The following is a 15858-nucleotide window of genomic DNA, read 5'->3' as shown; positions in this document are numbered from 1 at the left end:
CACGCGATCTGCCGTCATATCGGCTTATGCCGCCGGCCTCTGATTGGTTGGCGGCGCCGGTCGCCCCGAGCGTGGGGTCAGGCTACGCCCTTCCAGAGCTTGCCTGCTTGCTGACAGACGCGGTATAGTAGCTGGAGCAACCGGGGCTCCGCAGGAACCGAATTGGCAGCCGGCGGCGGACCCTCTCTAGGTAGGGATGACAGCGGGGCGGGGAAAGGAGGGAATACACCTGAGGTGGAAGCGAGAGAAGAGGAGGAAAAGGGGGTGGAGAGACTAAGGCAAGACCCAGGTGGGGAAGTTGAGAGTGCGTCTGCCCCCTTCTTCAGCTTTCCGCAGGCGTTCGTTGACTGCCTCCTGGATATAAAGCACTAGGCAGACTCTGGGGTTCTGTCTGCGAAACTTGACCTGAGGACTCCTGCGCTGACCGTTAGCAGAGACGGCCAGGTAGCCGGGTGTCCTGAAAACAATCGGCTAGGCGGCGGCTGTGATGGGAAGCGTGCGGGACGCAGGGCACGCGCGCTGGCCGGGGCTGGCGGGAGGCTGGTTGCCGCCAGAGACCTCCAGATTAGGGGCCTCTGCCCGGACAGAGGCGGGGTATGTCAGGGCACAGGGAGAGGTGAAAGAAACAGACATGTGGATGGGCCTGAAAAAAATGAAATGGGGGATCTCTTATCCAAGGCAAGTTTGACCACTGAACACTAATAAAGCATTTTGCGACGGATTTCCCTCTGTTCTTGGGGGGATTTTTTTTTTTCTTTCAAGCAGCAAAGGAATTAGGTTGAAGCAAGCCCCAGTTACGGCAGTGTAATTAGGATGGAGGGACAACAATCCACGGTTTGAGAAGACAAGAAGGAAAGGGAAACAGTCTATTAGTTTAGCATCCTAAGAGGAAGAATCATGTCTGCTAGCATCCCTGTGTAACAGCAGAACAAATTTGGAGGTGGTATAGGAGATAGTTTCCAAACTAGAAAGTTTGTGGCAGCCAACCACCTACCTGTCTTTATATCACCATTGATTTTTTTTTCTTTTTAAGTTTCTAATGATAAGCACCTAAAAATAAATACATGACCCTTGCTCATTTACAGAGTGCTTTCCCATTCATTATGTAATATAATTAACATGGGATAATCAGAATTCCCCATCTGCATGCCTACACCTAGATATTACAATGTAGTAGCTAGGAGAACAGGCTCTGGAATATACATCCCAGCTGTTACTTGTTATTTGTTATTGTTACATTAGTTAACAACTTATTTAAATATTCCTGCCTTCATTTTCCCTATCTTTAAAATGGGGGTTATAGAAGTATCTACCTCATAGAGTTGTGAGAATCAAGCGAGGTGATACATAAAAAGTGCTTTTTAAGTAATATCTGGTTTTCAATAAACGTTAGCTATTATACTAACAGTATATTATCTATACTTTCGTATATAGGATATATGTATATGTATAACTGATTCACTTTGCTGTACAGCAGAAAGTAACACAACATTGTAAATCAACTCTACTCCAATAAAAAGTAAATAAAATTTTTTAAATTTTTAATTTAAATTTTTTTTTTTTTTTGCGGTACGCGGGCCTCTCACTGTTGTGGCCTCTCCCGTTGCGGAGCACAGGCTCCGCACGCGCAGGCTCAGCGGCCATGGCTCAGGGGCCCAGCCGCTCCGCGGCATGTGGGATCCTCCCGGACCGGGGCACGAACCCGTGTCCCCTGCATCGGCAGGCGGACTCTCAACCACTGCACCACCAGGGAAGCCCTAAAAGTTTTTATTGCAGCAGAATGACTCAAGTCATTTTAAGCCTAATTGTGTTTTGTTGATAACTGTTTTAAGAAAAGGTTTCTTTGTTTCAGCCAAAGTAAAATAAAGTAAGTTTCTATTTGTTAGGGGTACTTAACTTAGGGTCTGTAGAGCCCCTGACTTTAGTGGATATAAACCCCTTAAAATTACGTGCAAAATGGGCTTCCCTAGTGGCGCAGTGGTTGAGAATCCGCCTGCCAATGCAGGGGACACAGGTTCGAGCCCTGGTCCCAGAAGATCCCACATACTGTGGAGCAACTAAGCCCATGTGCCACAACTGCTGAGCCTGCGCTCTAGAGCCCATGAGCCACAACTAGTGAGCCCGCGCTCTAGAGCCCACGAGCCACAACTACTGAGCCCACGCACCTCAACTACTGAAGCCTGCGCGCTCTAGGGCCTGCGTGCCACAACTACTAAGCCCACATGCTGCAACTACTGAAGCCCATGCACCTACAGCCCGTGCTCCACAACCACAAGAGAAGCCACCACAATGCAAAACCCGAGCACTGCAACAAAGAGTAGCCCCCGCTAACCGCAACTAGAGAAAGCCCACGCACAGCAACGAAGACCCGACGCAGCCAAAAAATTAAAAATTAAAAAAAAAAAATTCTGTGCAGAAGTATGTGAGCTTGTAGAGTCACTGAGAATTTAAAAATTTAAGGACCTGAAGAGATACTAATGAAGAAGCAGTAGAACTTGGTTCAAGTCTGTGGATTTTGCAACCAGCCAGGGAGTGACTGAATCCCTTCTCCAGCATTTGTTTACTTGATGACTCTGGGAATTTTCTGTGTCTGGGAATTTTCTGTGTCCAGCTTTCTTATAAGACAAGAATAATACTAGCACCTGACTTTTAGGGTATATCTTGAGAGGGTTAAATGAGTTAATATTTACAGTACCTCATGTACAGTAAATATTGGTATTAGAAATGAACAGTTATTTCTTTAAAACATCAAATGACATCTTTTTCTACTATAGGTTAAAGTGATTTTGGCCTAGCTTTGGTTCCTGTAACAGTAGTAATAATAGCTCCTATTTGTTGATGAGCTTCCCCGTGTCAGATAGTACCACACCACTATGTACTTCATCTCTAAATCTTAGAACAGGGCTTCCCTGGTGGCGCAGTGGTTGAGAGTCTGCCTGCCGATGCAGGGGACATGGGTTCGTGCCCCGGTCCGGGAAGATCCCACATGTCGTGGAGCGGCTGGGCCCGTGAGCCATGGCCGCTGAGCCTGCGCGTCCGGGGCCTGTCCTCCGCAATGGGAGAGGCCACAGCAGTGAGAGGCCCACGTACCGCAAAAAAAAAAAAAAAAAAAAAAAAAAAATTAAATCTTAGAACAATTCTATAAAGTAGATACGCTTTCTCCATTTCACAGATGTGGGTTTGAATATAAACTTCAAAATAGAATTGCAGTTTTGAGATCGTAATTGTTAGTGATTTCAAACTTTTTTGATGTTAGATGTCAGAAATTACAGCAGTATATTTGTGAATACCTCATCACTGCATCCCACAAATAGAATTAATTGAAACCAAACTCTGACAACACTTAAAAACGGGTTTCATCTCACAGTACCTCAGCTGCCTTCAGATGGACGGAGGTTCATCCCCTCCTCCCTTCTGCTGCTGGTTTACTGTGACAGCAGTTATGTACGGGGCACATACAAATCAACACAACTCGCGTGGCCTTCAGTTAAAAGCAAAATTAAAGAGTGTTTTTATAATTAAGGACTGCGATCTTATTGAAGTTTTCACTTACGTCGGATATTAAAGGTTGAAGAAAGAAGATTCATGGTTAATGCTGGAGTGATTTTGGGCTACACGGTGCTGTCCCAAATACTATATGGAATTATGGCTGTTGGCACTATAGGTAACATGCAAGACTAGTTCACCAACTCTTACCAACCTTTAGTGGTATGGCAATATTCTTTTGAATTGTTGGGTTCTTCTTCATTGTTTATGTTTCTGGTAGTACTTTATGTACTTGACCTGCTGCTCCATCCTTTATGGCTTCAACTGTTGCGATACTACTAGGCTCCCTTTTGAACTTCAGATTCATATTTGCATGTAGTCTGCTGCTTTCGCCTAGGAGCCCAGATGAGCCACAGCAGTTAGGCTTAAGACCCAAACTAGGGACTTCCCTGGTGGCACAGTGGTTAAGGATCCGCCTGCCAATGCATGGGACACGGGTTCGAGCCCTGGTCAGGGAAGATCCCACAGACTGCGGAGCAGCTAAGCCTGTGCACCACAACTACTGAGCCCACGTGCCACAACTGTTGAAGCCCACGCACCTGGAGCCCCTGCTCCACAACAGGAGAAGCCACCTCAATGATAAGCCCGTGCACCACAATGAAGAGTAGCTCCCGCTCGCCGCAACTGAAGAAAGCCTGCGCGCAGCAACGAAGACCCAACTCAGCCAAAATTAATTAATTAATTAAATTATTTTTAAAAAGACCCAAACTGAACCCATCATTCCTCGCATCCCCAAAGTCCCTGTTGCACCCAAGTCTTCTAGCTCCACAGTATTCCCTATTTTGATTATCATAGCATCACCATCCATTCAGGCAAGGTAAAATCTCACAATCAACATAGATTCTTTCTTTTTTTTTTAAATTGAAGTATAGTTGATTTACAATGTTTTGTTAGTTTCTGGTGTATAGCAAAGTGATTTAGTTATACATATGTATATTCTTTTTCATATTCTTTTCCATTATGGTTTATTACAGGATATTGAATATAGTTCCCTGTGCTATACAGTAGGAGCTTGTTGTTTATCCATTCTATATATAATAGTTTGCATCTGCTAGTGCCAAATTCCCACTAGATTTTTTCTTCTTTCACACTCCAGTATCTAATCGGTTATCAAGTCCCATGGGTTATCTTACTTGCTAAGTCTCTGATGAATGTGTCTATTCTCACAGCTATTGCCTGAGGTCAGGCGGTCATCTTCTCAAGGTTAGTCTACCTCAGGAGCAACCTAGTCTCCCTGCTTCTCATCAGTACGATATATTCCTAATGGGCCACATCCCTTGAACCATGAATGGACCATGACCTTTCCATGCCTTTGCAGTTGTTATTCTACTTGAAATAGCTATTCCTAACCTTTTTTTTTTTTTTTCTGGTAATGTCCTTCAAAGCCCAAATCAAAATTCTTCACTATACAGCCTTCTGTTGTAAGCTGAGGTAGTTGTGTTGTCTTTTCTGATTTCACACAATTTGCATATATATACCTTTATTACAGCACTTGTCATATTGATGTAACTATTCATTTCTGTAGTTGCCTAACCTTGAAGGTGGATTTAGACTATATCTTTTTAATCTTTGTATTCTCATCACCTAGTGCGGTGCTTGATACTTAATTGTTGTTTGAGTGAATTAGCAATATATGATGAAGGATGTATGTCAATATCTGCATTAGTTGATTAAAAATTTCTTTCCATGTCAATGTGAGAAAAAATGCTTGCAACTCATAGCACAAACAAGGGGCTAAACACCCTAATAAATAAAGAGCTTCTAGAATTTGATTTTAAGAGACTAAAAACCCAGTGGCAATTTTCAGACTGGTTTTTTGTTATTGTTGTTGTTGTTCAAAGGTTTTAATTATAGATGAGAGGTGTTTGGAATACAGGACACATTTCCCACTACAAACAGTGCAGTGAAGAAGGAGAAAGTAGATCATAAATGATAGAGTCAGTGGTCAGCTCACAGAAGCTGACCATGAAGTTGTTGAACTAGACTCAGGATCATGAATATAGAATCGACTAAAGTTTTTCAAAGTTTAAGCATCTGGAACAGGAGTTGGCAAACTTTCCTTTTAAAGGGCTAGATAATAAATGTTTTAGGCTTTGTGAGCCATGCTGTCTATTGCTGTGACTCAGCCTTGACTTTGTAGTACAGAGAAGCAGCCATAGACAGCATAGACACATCTGGACATAGCTGTGTTCCAACAAAGCTTCTTTACAGAAACAGGCCCTGGGTCTGGCCCATGGGCCACAGTTTGCCAGCCCCTGACTGTGGTGAGGAGGAGGGGGAGGTGAGGAATAAATGTATTCTAGTTGTCACTGCCAAGAATACATCTCCCTTTGTTCTGTCAATGAGAGTTAGGGTTAGTCACGAGAGTAGATAGTCCCTGACTTCTTTGGTTACAGTCACAGAATAGATACCTTCTGGGAATTCATCTTAAGTCTCAGCATTGAAGCAAAAATCCCTGAAATATGAGTCCTTTTAGGAGAAAGATGCTGCTGAAACTTGCAGCTGAAGGAGTAAACCATTTGCCTGAGTACCTAGTGACCTGTGTTCCACATCTTTACTGTTTGCCATGTTTACTCTTGCCATGTCCTATGGCAATAGGACATAGTGGAAGAGAACACTAAGGTGCAATTAGATCTGGACTTATGCCACCTTTCAGCTTGACCTTGGAGAAGAAACTTCATGGGCCTCAGTTTCTCTAACTGAACTTCAGTGTCACTATGTATTATATCAAGAGACTGAACTAGAGATGACATTGAAGATCCTTCTGGCTCTAAAGGTGCCATTTAGTGAATTCTGGTAGCAGCAGACTTGTATTGCATATACTTATGAAGGCAGGAACTTCATATATAGTTTTCCTGAAAATTTTTGCTTTGAGAAGTGTCAACATGGGTAAATAATTGTTGTACCTGTTTATCCTTTAGGGGCTAAGATGGATCTTGTACTCAATGCTGCAGATTATTATTTTTTTACGCCATACGTATATCCAGCCACATGGCCAGAGGACAGCATCTTCCGACAAGCTGTCAGTCTCCTGATTATAACAAATCTCGGTGCTTATATCCTTTATTTCTTATTCGCAACGCTGAGTTATTATTTTGTCTATGATCATTCATTAATGAAACACCCACAATTTTTAAAGGTAAGTGATTTTCTTACCTATTTTTTAATTATTACAGTAAAAATAACAATATGTATTTGTGAGATTTTCAGATTAAACTGGTTTTAATCTTTTTAGAGTTTCTGAAAACAGCCCCAAATGGGTTAGATATTTTTGGAAAGGCTAATCCCTTCTCTCTTTTCTTTAATTTAAACAGATAAGTAAGTTGTAATTTTTTTTAAAGTTTTTTTGGGGGTGTTTTTTAAAAAATTTATTTATTTTTGGCTGCATCGGGTCTTTGTTGCTGTGCACGGGCTTTCTCTAGTTGCGGTGAGCGGGGGCTACTGTTAGTTGCGGTGCGCTGGCTTCTCATTGTGGTGGCTTCTCTTGTTGCGGAGCACGGGCTCTAGGTGCGTGGGCTTTGGTAGTTGTGGCACACGGGCTCAGTAGTTGTGGCTTGCGGGCTCTAGAGCTTAGCCTCAGTAGTTGTGGCGCATGGCCTTAGTTGCTCCGCGGCATGTGGGATCTTCCCAGACCAGGGCTCGAACTTGTGTCCCGTGAATTGGCAGGCGGATTCTTAACCACTGCGCCACCAGGGAAGCCCCTACTTTTTTTTTTTTTTTTTTTTTTTTTAACTGTAAGCCTGGTCTTGCTAGATACATAGACAAGAATTTCTTTGCTGATAGTGATGAATAAATAAATGTATACATTTGTGTAATTGTTTTGATATTTGACTTACACAAACTGAAATATGCTTTTACTATGTATATATTTTTTGACCAGATAATCCAAACTCAGTAGATTCAGACTTGTTTACAATCACTTTTCTATTTCAGTGATTTGTATTTGTCAGTCACTACAAGGACTTAAAAAAAATAGAGAGGGTTAGGTATGAAAGTTAACTATGAAAGAAATGATTATTCTGTAAATAGAACTTTGGAATAGAGATTTTGTGGGAAGGAAAAAATGTTGCAGAATTTAAAATATTTGTTGCATTTCCTTCATACAAAAGAAATGTTTTTCTTACACACCCACGCCCACTTAGTAACACTTCAGTAGAAGCAATTTGGAGGTGAGCTCCTTCATATAAAAGAGATTTTAAAAATCCAATCCAGAACAATTTTATGCTAGTTTTCTTTACCATAGATTTTATGGTTTGTAAGTATTGGAAACTTCATTTTCAGAACCAAGTCTATCGAGAGATTATGCATTCTGTCCAGTCAATGCCATGGATAAGCATCCCCACGGTCTCAGTGTTCCTGCTAGAGGTGAGAGGTTACAGCAAACTATATGACAGCATAGAGGAGTTTCCATACGGTGAGTGTATAGTGTAAATTTGGGAACAGATGGGTTTCTCTAAAGAACCAAATCTGCTTCTTTAAAGTCTTTGTTGTAGATGAAATTGTGCCCAGGGAAAGACTGGCATGATCAGAGCTACAGCCTTGAATTTGTTTCCTATTATCTTTATTGAATTCAAACATCTGAAAAAAAAGCTCAAGTAGTACATGATATTTATAAAAAATCAGAAAACCGATTTTTTAAAAAAATCCATCATTCTGCTACCTGGAAACTGTAACTCTTTTGATGTATATTCTTTCTCTTTTCTATGCCTGTAATACTTCGTTATTTACGTTACAAAATTGAAACCCTTACTATGCATACTGGTTTGAACTCTGATTTTTTTCTCTTAGCAGTGTTTATGCCCATATTTTCATGTCAATAAATATTGACATTATACAGTATATATTTATAGTATTGCATTGTATAGATATCCATAGTTTATTTAAATGATCCATAATTTTTAGACCTTTAGATTGTTCTTGGTTTTCTATTATAAACAGTACTACAGTGACTAAACTAAAATTTTGTGAAATTCTGGAATTATTTCATCAAGATACATTTCTAGTATCTAGTATTAGAAAGTAAGAATCATAGTTAACATTTATTGTTGATATGTACCAGCTTCAGTTCTAAGCTTTTCACATGTTACCAATCCATTTTATTCTATTAATTCTATGAGGTAGGCACTATTAACGATGCTCCTTTTATAGGTGAGTAAATTAAGTGTACAGAGAATTTCAGTAACTTGCCAAGCTCACTTAACAAATAAGTGGTGGATCTGGGACTGGAATCCAAGCTTGCTGGTGTCACCACCCCTGCTCTCTAAGTAAGAGGTTAGTTATTTAAAGGAGGGAACAAAAATTACACACCAGTGTGCTGAATTGGCTCGACCTTGGAAAATGGATCAAAATATGAATAAAAATAAAAGGAGAGAGGGCATTCTAGATAGTTTGAATAAAAGTATAGAGGTAAGACTTTGAAGGTGTTGGGAGGATATTGAGTGAACCAGCCTGGTTAGTACACGAGCATATGAGGTTGGAAAGATCAGAAGGGGTTGGGTTATGGAGTAAATGCTAGGCTTACAGTATTTCAAGGGAAAATAAGATTCTAATAAGGGGAGTTAATATGTAAAGATATGTTTTATGATGATTAGTATGAAGAAAAAATAAATAGCATTATTCTCCAGCATTTAAATGATAAAGATGCCATAGGGGTTTACTCTTTCTGTTTCATAAATATCCTCATAGTTTAATGAAGAAATATTGTAGGTGGGACACTTCAGGTTTTTATGAGAGGGAAATGAGCAGATCCCAGAGAGTCAAGGGAGATGGAGGTTGTGATGTACTGAATTAACCAACTGATCCTGGGAGCTGAATCTTGATCCTGCCGTATCCTGTTGTCTCTTGTAGGCTGGTTTCGATTCATTGCTAGTGTACTGTCCTTTCTCTTTTTCACTGACATGCTGATCTACTGGATTCACAGAGGCCTTCATCATAGACTTGTATATAAGGTAATAAGGTAGAGTCATTTGTAGGAGAAGAGAGAAAATACACATTTCAGCAATGTATAATTATAAATCCTGTCTCTATTTTCAAGAATTTCCTCTAACTTATTAAATACCTAAGTAGCCTTAGTCATGACAGGTACAAGGTACATTTTGTTTGTATCCTTCTTTACGGGTCTGGAGGGGCTGTGTTAAAATCTTACTGTCTTGGGGTAAAGAAGGGGAGGGAATTTTATAAAGTAATTTGCTAAATTCAAAGGGATTTTTTTAGTTAGGTCATTTCTCACACCATGAGTATGAAAAGCTAAGTCAGTTGTTGCACTGGGTAAAGTCTGTGGCATTAATGTGGTCTTCTTTTCTTCTGTAGCACTTACACAAACCTCATCATATCTGGAAGATTCCAACTCCATTTGCAAGTCATGCTTTTCATCCTCTGGATGGCTTCCTTCAGAGTCTACCTTACCACATATACCCATTTGTCTTCCCATTACACAAGGTAGTTTATTTAGGTTTGTATGTCTTGGTCAATATCTGGACAATTTCTATTCATGATGGTGATTTTCGTGTTCCCCATATCTTCAGGCCATTTATTAATGGCTCAGCTCATCATACAGACCACCACATGCTCTTTGACTATAACTATGGACAGTATTTCACATTGTGGGATAGAATTGGAGGCTCATTCAAAAATCCCTCCTCCTTTGAAGGGAACGGACCACTTAATTATGTGAAGAAGATGACAGAAGAAAAGCGCAACAGCCATGCAGTAAGTGGTTGTAAAAATGAAAAATTATTCAATGGAGAGTTTACAAAGACTGAATAGATTATTGCCCAATTATTAAATATTTTTAATCAAGGAAAATAATCTACAGCCAGGACGCATAGCAAGTGAACAGTATCATTTGAAAATCAGTATTGTGGGTACAGGTGAGGAACGACCATAATGGTAGAACAAGGGAACATGCCGTGAACACCATGACTTTAACCTCGTGCTCAAAATACTGAATGTTGGTCTAAGGGAGAAGTTGTGTCTTTCCAGCCAGTAGATCTGTAATTTGTATAGCTTCAACAAAGTTTTTTAAAAGGTAGAGGATAAATTATTGAGGGGACTAGGTTATGTCCTTTTGCCTTAATTCATCCATATTCATTAAGTAAAATTCATTGTGCTTAGTGATATCAAAACTAAACACCATAACAAAAGAAGTACTAATATGAAGATGATTTCTTGTTTCAGGAGTGATTAAGTACTCAGAATTGGTATGATAACAACTACTTGTACTTTGTTGAAGTGGAAAAATCAGTGTGAAAAAATATCGTGATATAATGTATTAGTAGCTCAGTGACCTGATTAATCGCAGGTGTTATAAGATTATTGTCTTCCTACACATAGAAAACTTATTTTCTGGAGACATTGTCAACTGTTACATTTTACTGATGAACAAATAAATTGGAATTTTAGAAAATATTAATACTACCATGATTTAATCCAGATCTGGGATTATTTAAAGATTTTGATGGTTATTGTTTTCAACCATTATTTAATAAGTGTAAAATTATATGACCCTGATTATATTTAGAAAGGGAAATTTTATGCCCAAATAATATATTAGACACCTCTGGTTTTTTTAATTAAATTGATGCACTGCACTTTTGGTATGTTTCAAAGTTACAATCCTGTGATTTTCTATAAAAGGAAATAATTGCCAAATATTTAGGCCTATCACTGAAGATTAGTTTTGAAATCCTATTTCCCCTCCTCTTTCTTCATTTTTCCCCACTCCCTCTGCAAAAATATTTAACAAATACTTTCATAAAGAAATGTCATGTGTTATAACATAAATATGTTGGGAAAACATGGTTTCCAAAGGCATCTCTAAGCTGTTTATGTAAAATCAATAAAAGTTGATTATGACTATTATTAAAGTGTATCAGTTAAGTAATGTAACAGCACAAAGTATTCTTTACAAATTTTATGTCAATCTGAAACCACAGAAATGATGTGGTTGTCAGAACTTTTAGAATATCTCCAAATGTTTGATATCAAGGGGAGAAAGAGAGGAGGGAGTATCACTGTCTTTTTATATTTCACATCTTTTGTTAGATTTGAGTGTTTTAGCAAGAGACCAGTCATAAAAGTTAATGCTTGGAATCCAGAAGAAAATGTTGTTTCTGTTTGAGTTCCTGTTACAGTGTTGCTTTACTTAAACATACCAGTATACCAGTTAGTATTTTGTAACTGGTTCAGTGCAGCTAAGTGCTTTTCACTAATCCCCGTGGTCCCTGTGCTCCACTCTGCCCAAGAGAAAGAAGGAAATTAAGAAGTAAACTTTGTTTCTCATAAAAATGAAAGCTAATATTTATTGAGCTTTTACTCTGGATCAGGCACTGTTGAAAGTCCTTGACATAAGGACAATGGGACCCAGTTGTGTAACTTTTCAAGGTTATTTCTCTCTCATGTAAAGTCCAGTGTGGATGTTTCAGGTCAATGGACAGTTTTCCACAGTCATCTGAGACCCAGGCTCCTTCCACCTGAGAGCTCTGCCGTTCTCTCAGTTTACAGCGTCTTCTCTGTTGAAGGAGCCTGTAGGGGAAGAGGGGAAAGTGCATATGGAAAATTTGTATGGGTCAGGCCAGGATAGTTGTACATATCCCTTGCCCATGTTTCTCTGGACAAAACTTAGTTGTATGGCCTATCTAACTGGAAGAGATTCTGGGAAATGTGTCCAACTATGTCCCTGGGAAGACAGGGTAACCAATTGCTTGACCAGCTAGCCATTTTGCCATTACCGTATAATTTATTTCCCTCTTTTTGAGGGTCCCAGTAAAGGTAGGTATTGAAGGGACGAATGAGCTCAAAAGTATTTCAAGTTATGCATGCACTGGATGTCTTAGTGCTCTTAATTCCATAACTTCAATTATGAGTGTCAGTTTCCTTAGATTCCTAATACTGTGTAGCTAATAGAAAAGAAAGGATATAATTTATGGGGTGAGGGAAGCTTCCTCAAAGGTCTTAGTAGTAATCAAACTAGTCTCTGTCCTCCCTCCTTTTTTAAGTTCTAATCTTATTAAGCAGTATTATGTTAAGTAGTCTGACCATTTTTTTGGTACCACCACATCGTCCTGTTCTCCATTAGAGGAATTCACAGCGTTTATGGAAGTGAGGACCTAAATTCCTTCCCACGGGAATATCAAGTGAAAGACTTTCCCCCTCGACATTCAGACCTTCTATAGTTACAGAAAGAGAAAATCAAGATTACATTTTCCACTGTTATGGTAGGAATTGGGAAATGGATGGAGGCAGTACAGAGCACATTTGAAAAACCCAAAGACTTGGGGAGACCTTCAAGATGGCAGAGGAGTAAGATGTGGAGATCATCTTCCTCCCCACAAATACATCCAAACTACATCTACATGTGGAACAACTCCTACAGAATACCTGCTGAACGCTGGCAGAAGACCTCAGACTTCCCAAAAGGCAGGAAACCCCCCACGTACCTGGGTAGGGCAAAAGAAAAAAAAACAGAGACAAAAGAATAGGGATGGGACCTGCACCTCTGGGAGGGAGCTGTGAAGGAGGAAAAGTTTCCACACACTAGGAAGCCCCTTCACTGGCGGAGATGGGGGGAGGCAAAGGGGGGAAGCTTCAGAGCCACAGAGGAGAGTGCAGCAGCAGGGCTGCAGGGGGCAAAGCGGAGAGATGCCTGCACAGAGGATCAGTGCCAACCAGCACTCACCAGCCCGAGAGGTTTGCTCACCCACCGGGGCAGGTGGGGGCTGGGAGCTGAGGCTCAGGCTTTGGAGGTCAGATCCCAGGAAGAGGACTGGGGTTGGCTGTGTGAAGACATCCTGAAGGGGGCTAGTGTACCACAGCTACCCGGGAGGGAGTCTGGGAAACAGTCTGGACCTGCTGAAGAGGAAAGAGACCATCGTTTTGGGGTGCGTGAGGAGAGGGGGTTCCTGCACTGTGTGCCCACAGAAGGCAGAGCACTGCCTAAGCAAGCTCCAGAGGGGTGTGAGCCATGGCTATCAGCTCAGGCCCCAGAGACGGGCATGAACCACTAACGCTGCTGCCGCTGCCACAAAGAATCCTGTGTGCAAGTACAGGTCACTACACACACACACACATGCACACACACCCCCAGGAGCCTGTGAAGCATGCCACTGCCAGGGTCCCAAGATCCAGGGACAACTTCCCCAGGAGAATACATGGCGCGCCTCAGGCTGTTGCACAGTCACGCTGGCCCCTGCCACCGCAGGCTTGTGCTGCATTCCAATTATGACTACCGTACCCCTCCCTCTCTCTGGCCTGAGAGAGCAAGAGCCCCCTGATCAGCCACTGCTTTAACCCCCTCCTGTCTGGGCAGGGAACAGATGCCTGAGGGTGACCTACATGCAGAGGTGGGGCCAAAACAAAAGCTAAACCCCAGGAGCTGTGTAAACAAAGAAGAGAAAGAAATTTCTCCCAGCAGCCTCAGGAGCAGCGGATTACATCCCCACAATCAACTAGATAAACCCTGCATCTGTGGAATACCTGAATAGACAACGAATGTTCCCAAATTTGAGGCAGTGGATTTTGGGAGCAACTGTAGACTTGGGGTTTGCTGTCTGCAACTAATTTGTTTCTGATTTTTATGTTTATCTTAGTTTTTAATGCTTGTTAGCATTGGTGGATTTCTTTATCGGTTTGGCTGCTCTCTTTTTTTCTTTAAAAAATTATTTTATTTTATTTACTTTATTTTATTATTATTTTTCTTCCTTTTCTTCTTAGCTGTGTGGCTGACAGGGTCTTGGTGCTCTGGCCTGGTGTCAGGCCTGAGCTTCCAAGGTGGGAGAGCCAAGTCCAGGACATTGGACCACCAGAGACCCCCCAGCCCACGTAATATCAATCAACAAGAGCTCTCCCAGAGATCTCCGTCTCAAAACTAAGAGCTCCACCCGATGGCCAGCAGGCTCCAGTGCTGGATGCCCCATGCCAAACAGCTAGCAAGACAGGAACACAACCACACCCATTAGCAGAGAGGCTGCCTAAAATCATACTAAGTTCACAAACACCCCAAAACACACCACCAGACATGGCCCTGCCAACCAGAAAGACAAGATCCAGTCCCACCTAGCAGAACACAAGCACCAGTACCCTCCACAAGGAAGACTACACAAGCCACTGAACCAGCCTCAACCACTGGGGGCAGACACCAAAAACAATGGGAACTACGAACTTGCAGCCTCCAAAAAGGAGACCCCAAACACAGTAAGTTAAACAAAATGAGAAGACAGAGAAATATGCAGTAGATGAATGAGCAAGGTAAAAACCCACCATACCAAACAAATGAAGAGGTAATAGGCAGTCTACCTGAAAAAGAATTCAGAATAGTGTTAGTAAAGATGATCCAAAATCTTGGAAATAGAATACAGAAAACACAAGAAACGTTTAACAAGGACCTAGAAGAACTAAAGAGCAAACAAACAATGATGAACAACACAGTAAATGAAATTTAAAATTCTCCAGAAGGAATCAATAGCAGAATAACTGAGGCAGAAGAACGGATAAGTGACCTGAAAGATATAATAGTGGAAATAACGGCTGCACAGCAGAATAAAGAAAAAAGAATGAAAAGAACTGAGAGTCTCAGAGACCTCTGGAACAATGTTAAACGCACCAACATTTGAATTATAGGGGTCCTGGGAGAAGAAGAGAAAAAGAAAGGGACTGAGAAAATATTTGAAGAGACTATAGTTGAAAACTTCCCTGACATGGGAAAGGAAATAGTCAATCAAGTCCAGGAAGCACAGAGAGTTCCATACAGCATAAATCCAAGGAGAAACATGCCAAGACACATATCAAACTATCAAAAATTAAATACAAAGAAAACATTAAAAGCAGCAAGGGGAAAGCAACAAATAACATACAAGGGAATCCCCATAAGGTTAACAGCTGATCTTTCAGCAGAAACTCTGCAAGCCAGAAGGGAGTGGCAGGACATATTTAAAGTGATGAAAAGGAAAAACCTACAACCAAGACTACCCCACAAGGATCTCATTCAGATTTGACAGAGAAATTAAAACCTTTACAGACAAGCAAAAGCTAAGAGAATTCAGCACCACCAAACCAGCTCTACAACAAATGCTAAAGAAACTTCTCTAGGCAAGAAACACAAGAGAAGGAAGAGACCTACAATAACAAACACAAAACAATTAAGAAAATGGTAATAGGAACATACATATCGATAACTCTCTTAAATGTAAATGGATTAAATGCTCCAACCAAAACACATAGACTGGCTGAATGAATATAAAAACAAGACCCATATATATGCTGTCTACAAGAGACCCACTTCAGACCTAGGGATGCATACAGACAAAGTGAGGGGTT

At 41.0% G+C, this 15858-nt stretch overlaps 1 protein-coding gene across 1 annotated transcript; it reads left to right on the top strand.

Annotated features, from left to right (window-relative positions):
• The first annotated feature begins 100 nt into the window (after positions 1 to 100).
• On the top strand, positions 101 to 11411 carry SC5D (sterol-C5-desaturase). The gene is made up of 5 exons (XM_081238617.1): positions 101 to 190; positions 6468 to 6685; positions 7828 to 7960; positions 9394 to 9494; positions 9856 to 11411. The coding sequence occupies exons 2-5, from the start codon at positions 6476 to 6478 to the stop codon at positions 10309 to 10311; spliced, it is 900 nt and encodes a 299-aa protein (XP_081094743.1). The 5' UTR covers positions 101 to 190; positions 6468 to 6475; the 3' UTR covers positions 10312 to 11411.
• The last annotated feature ends 4447 nt before the right edge of the window (positions 11412 to 15858 follow it).

The sequence above is a fragment of the Mesoplodon bidens genome (assembly GCF_964165515.1).
Source record: "Mesoplodon bidens genome assembly, chromosome: 7".
Lineage (NCBI taxonomy): Eukaryota > Metazoa > Chordata > Mammalia > Artiodactyla > Ziphiidae > Mesoplodon > Mesoplodon bidens.
Note: the sequence above shows the minus strand (reverse complement) of the source record. Positions and strands in the feature narration are given on the sequence as shown.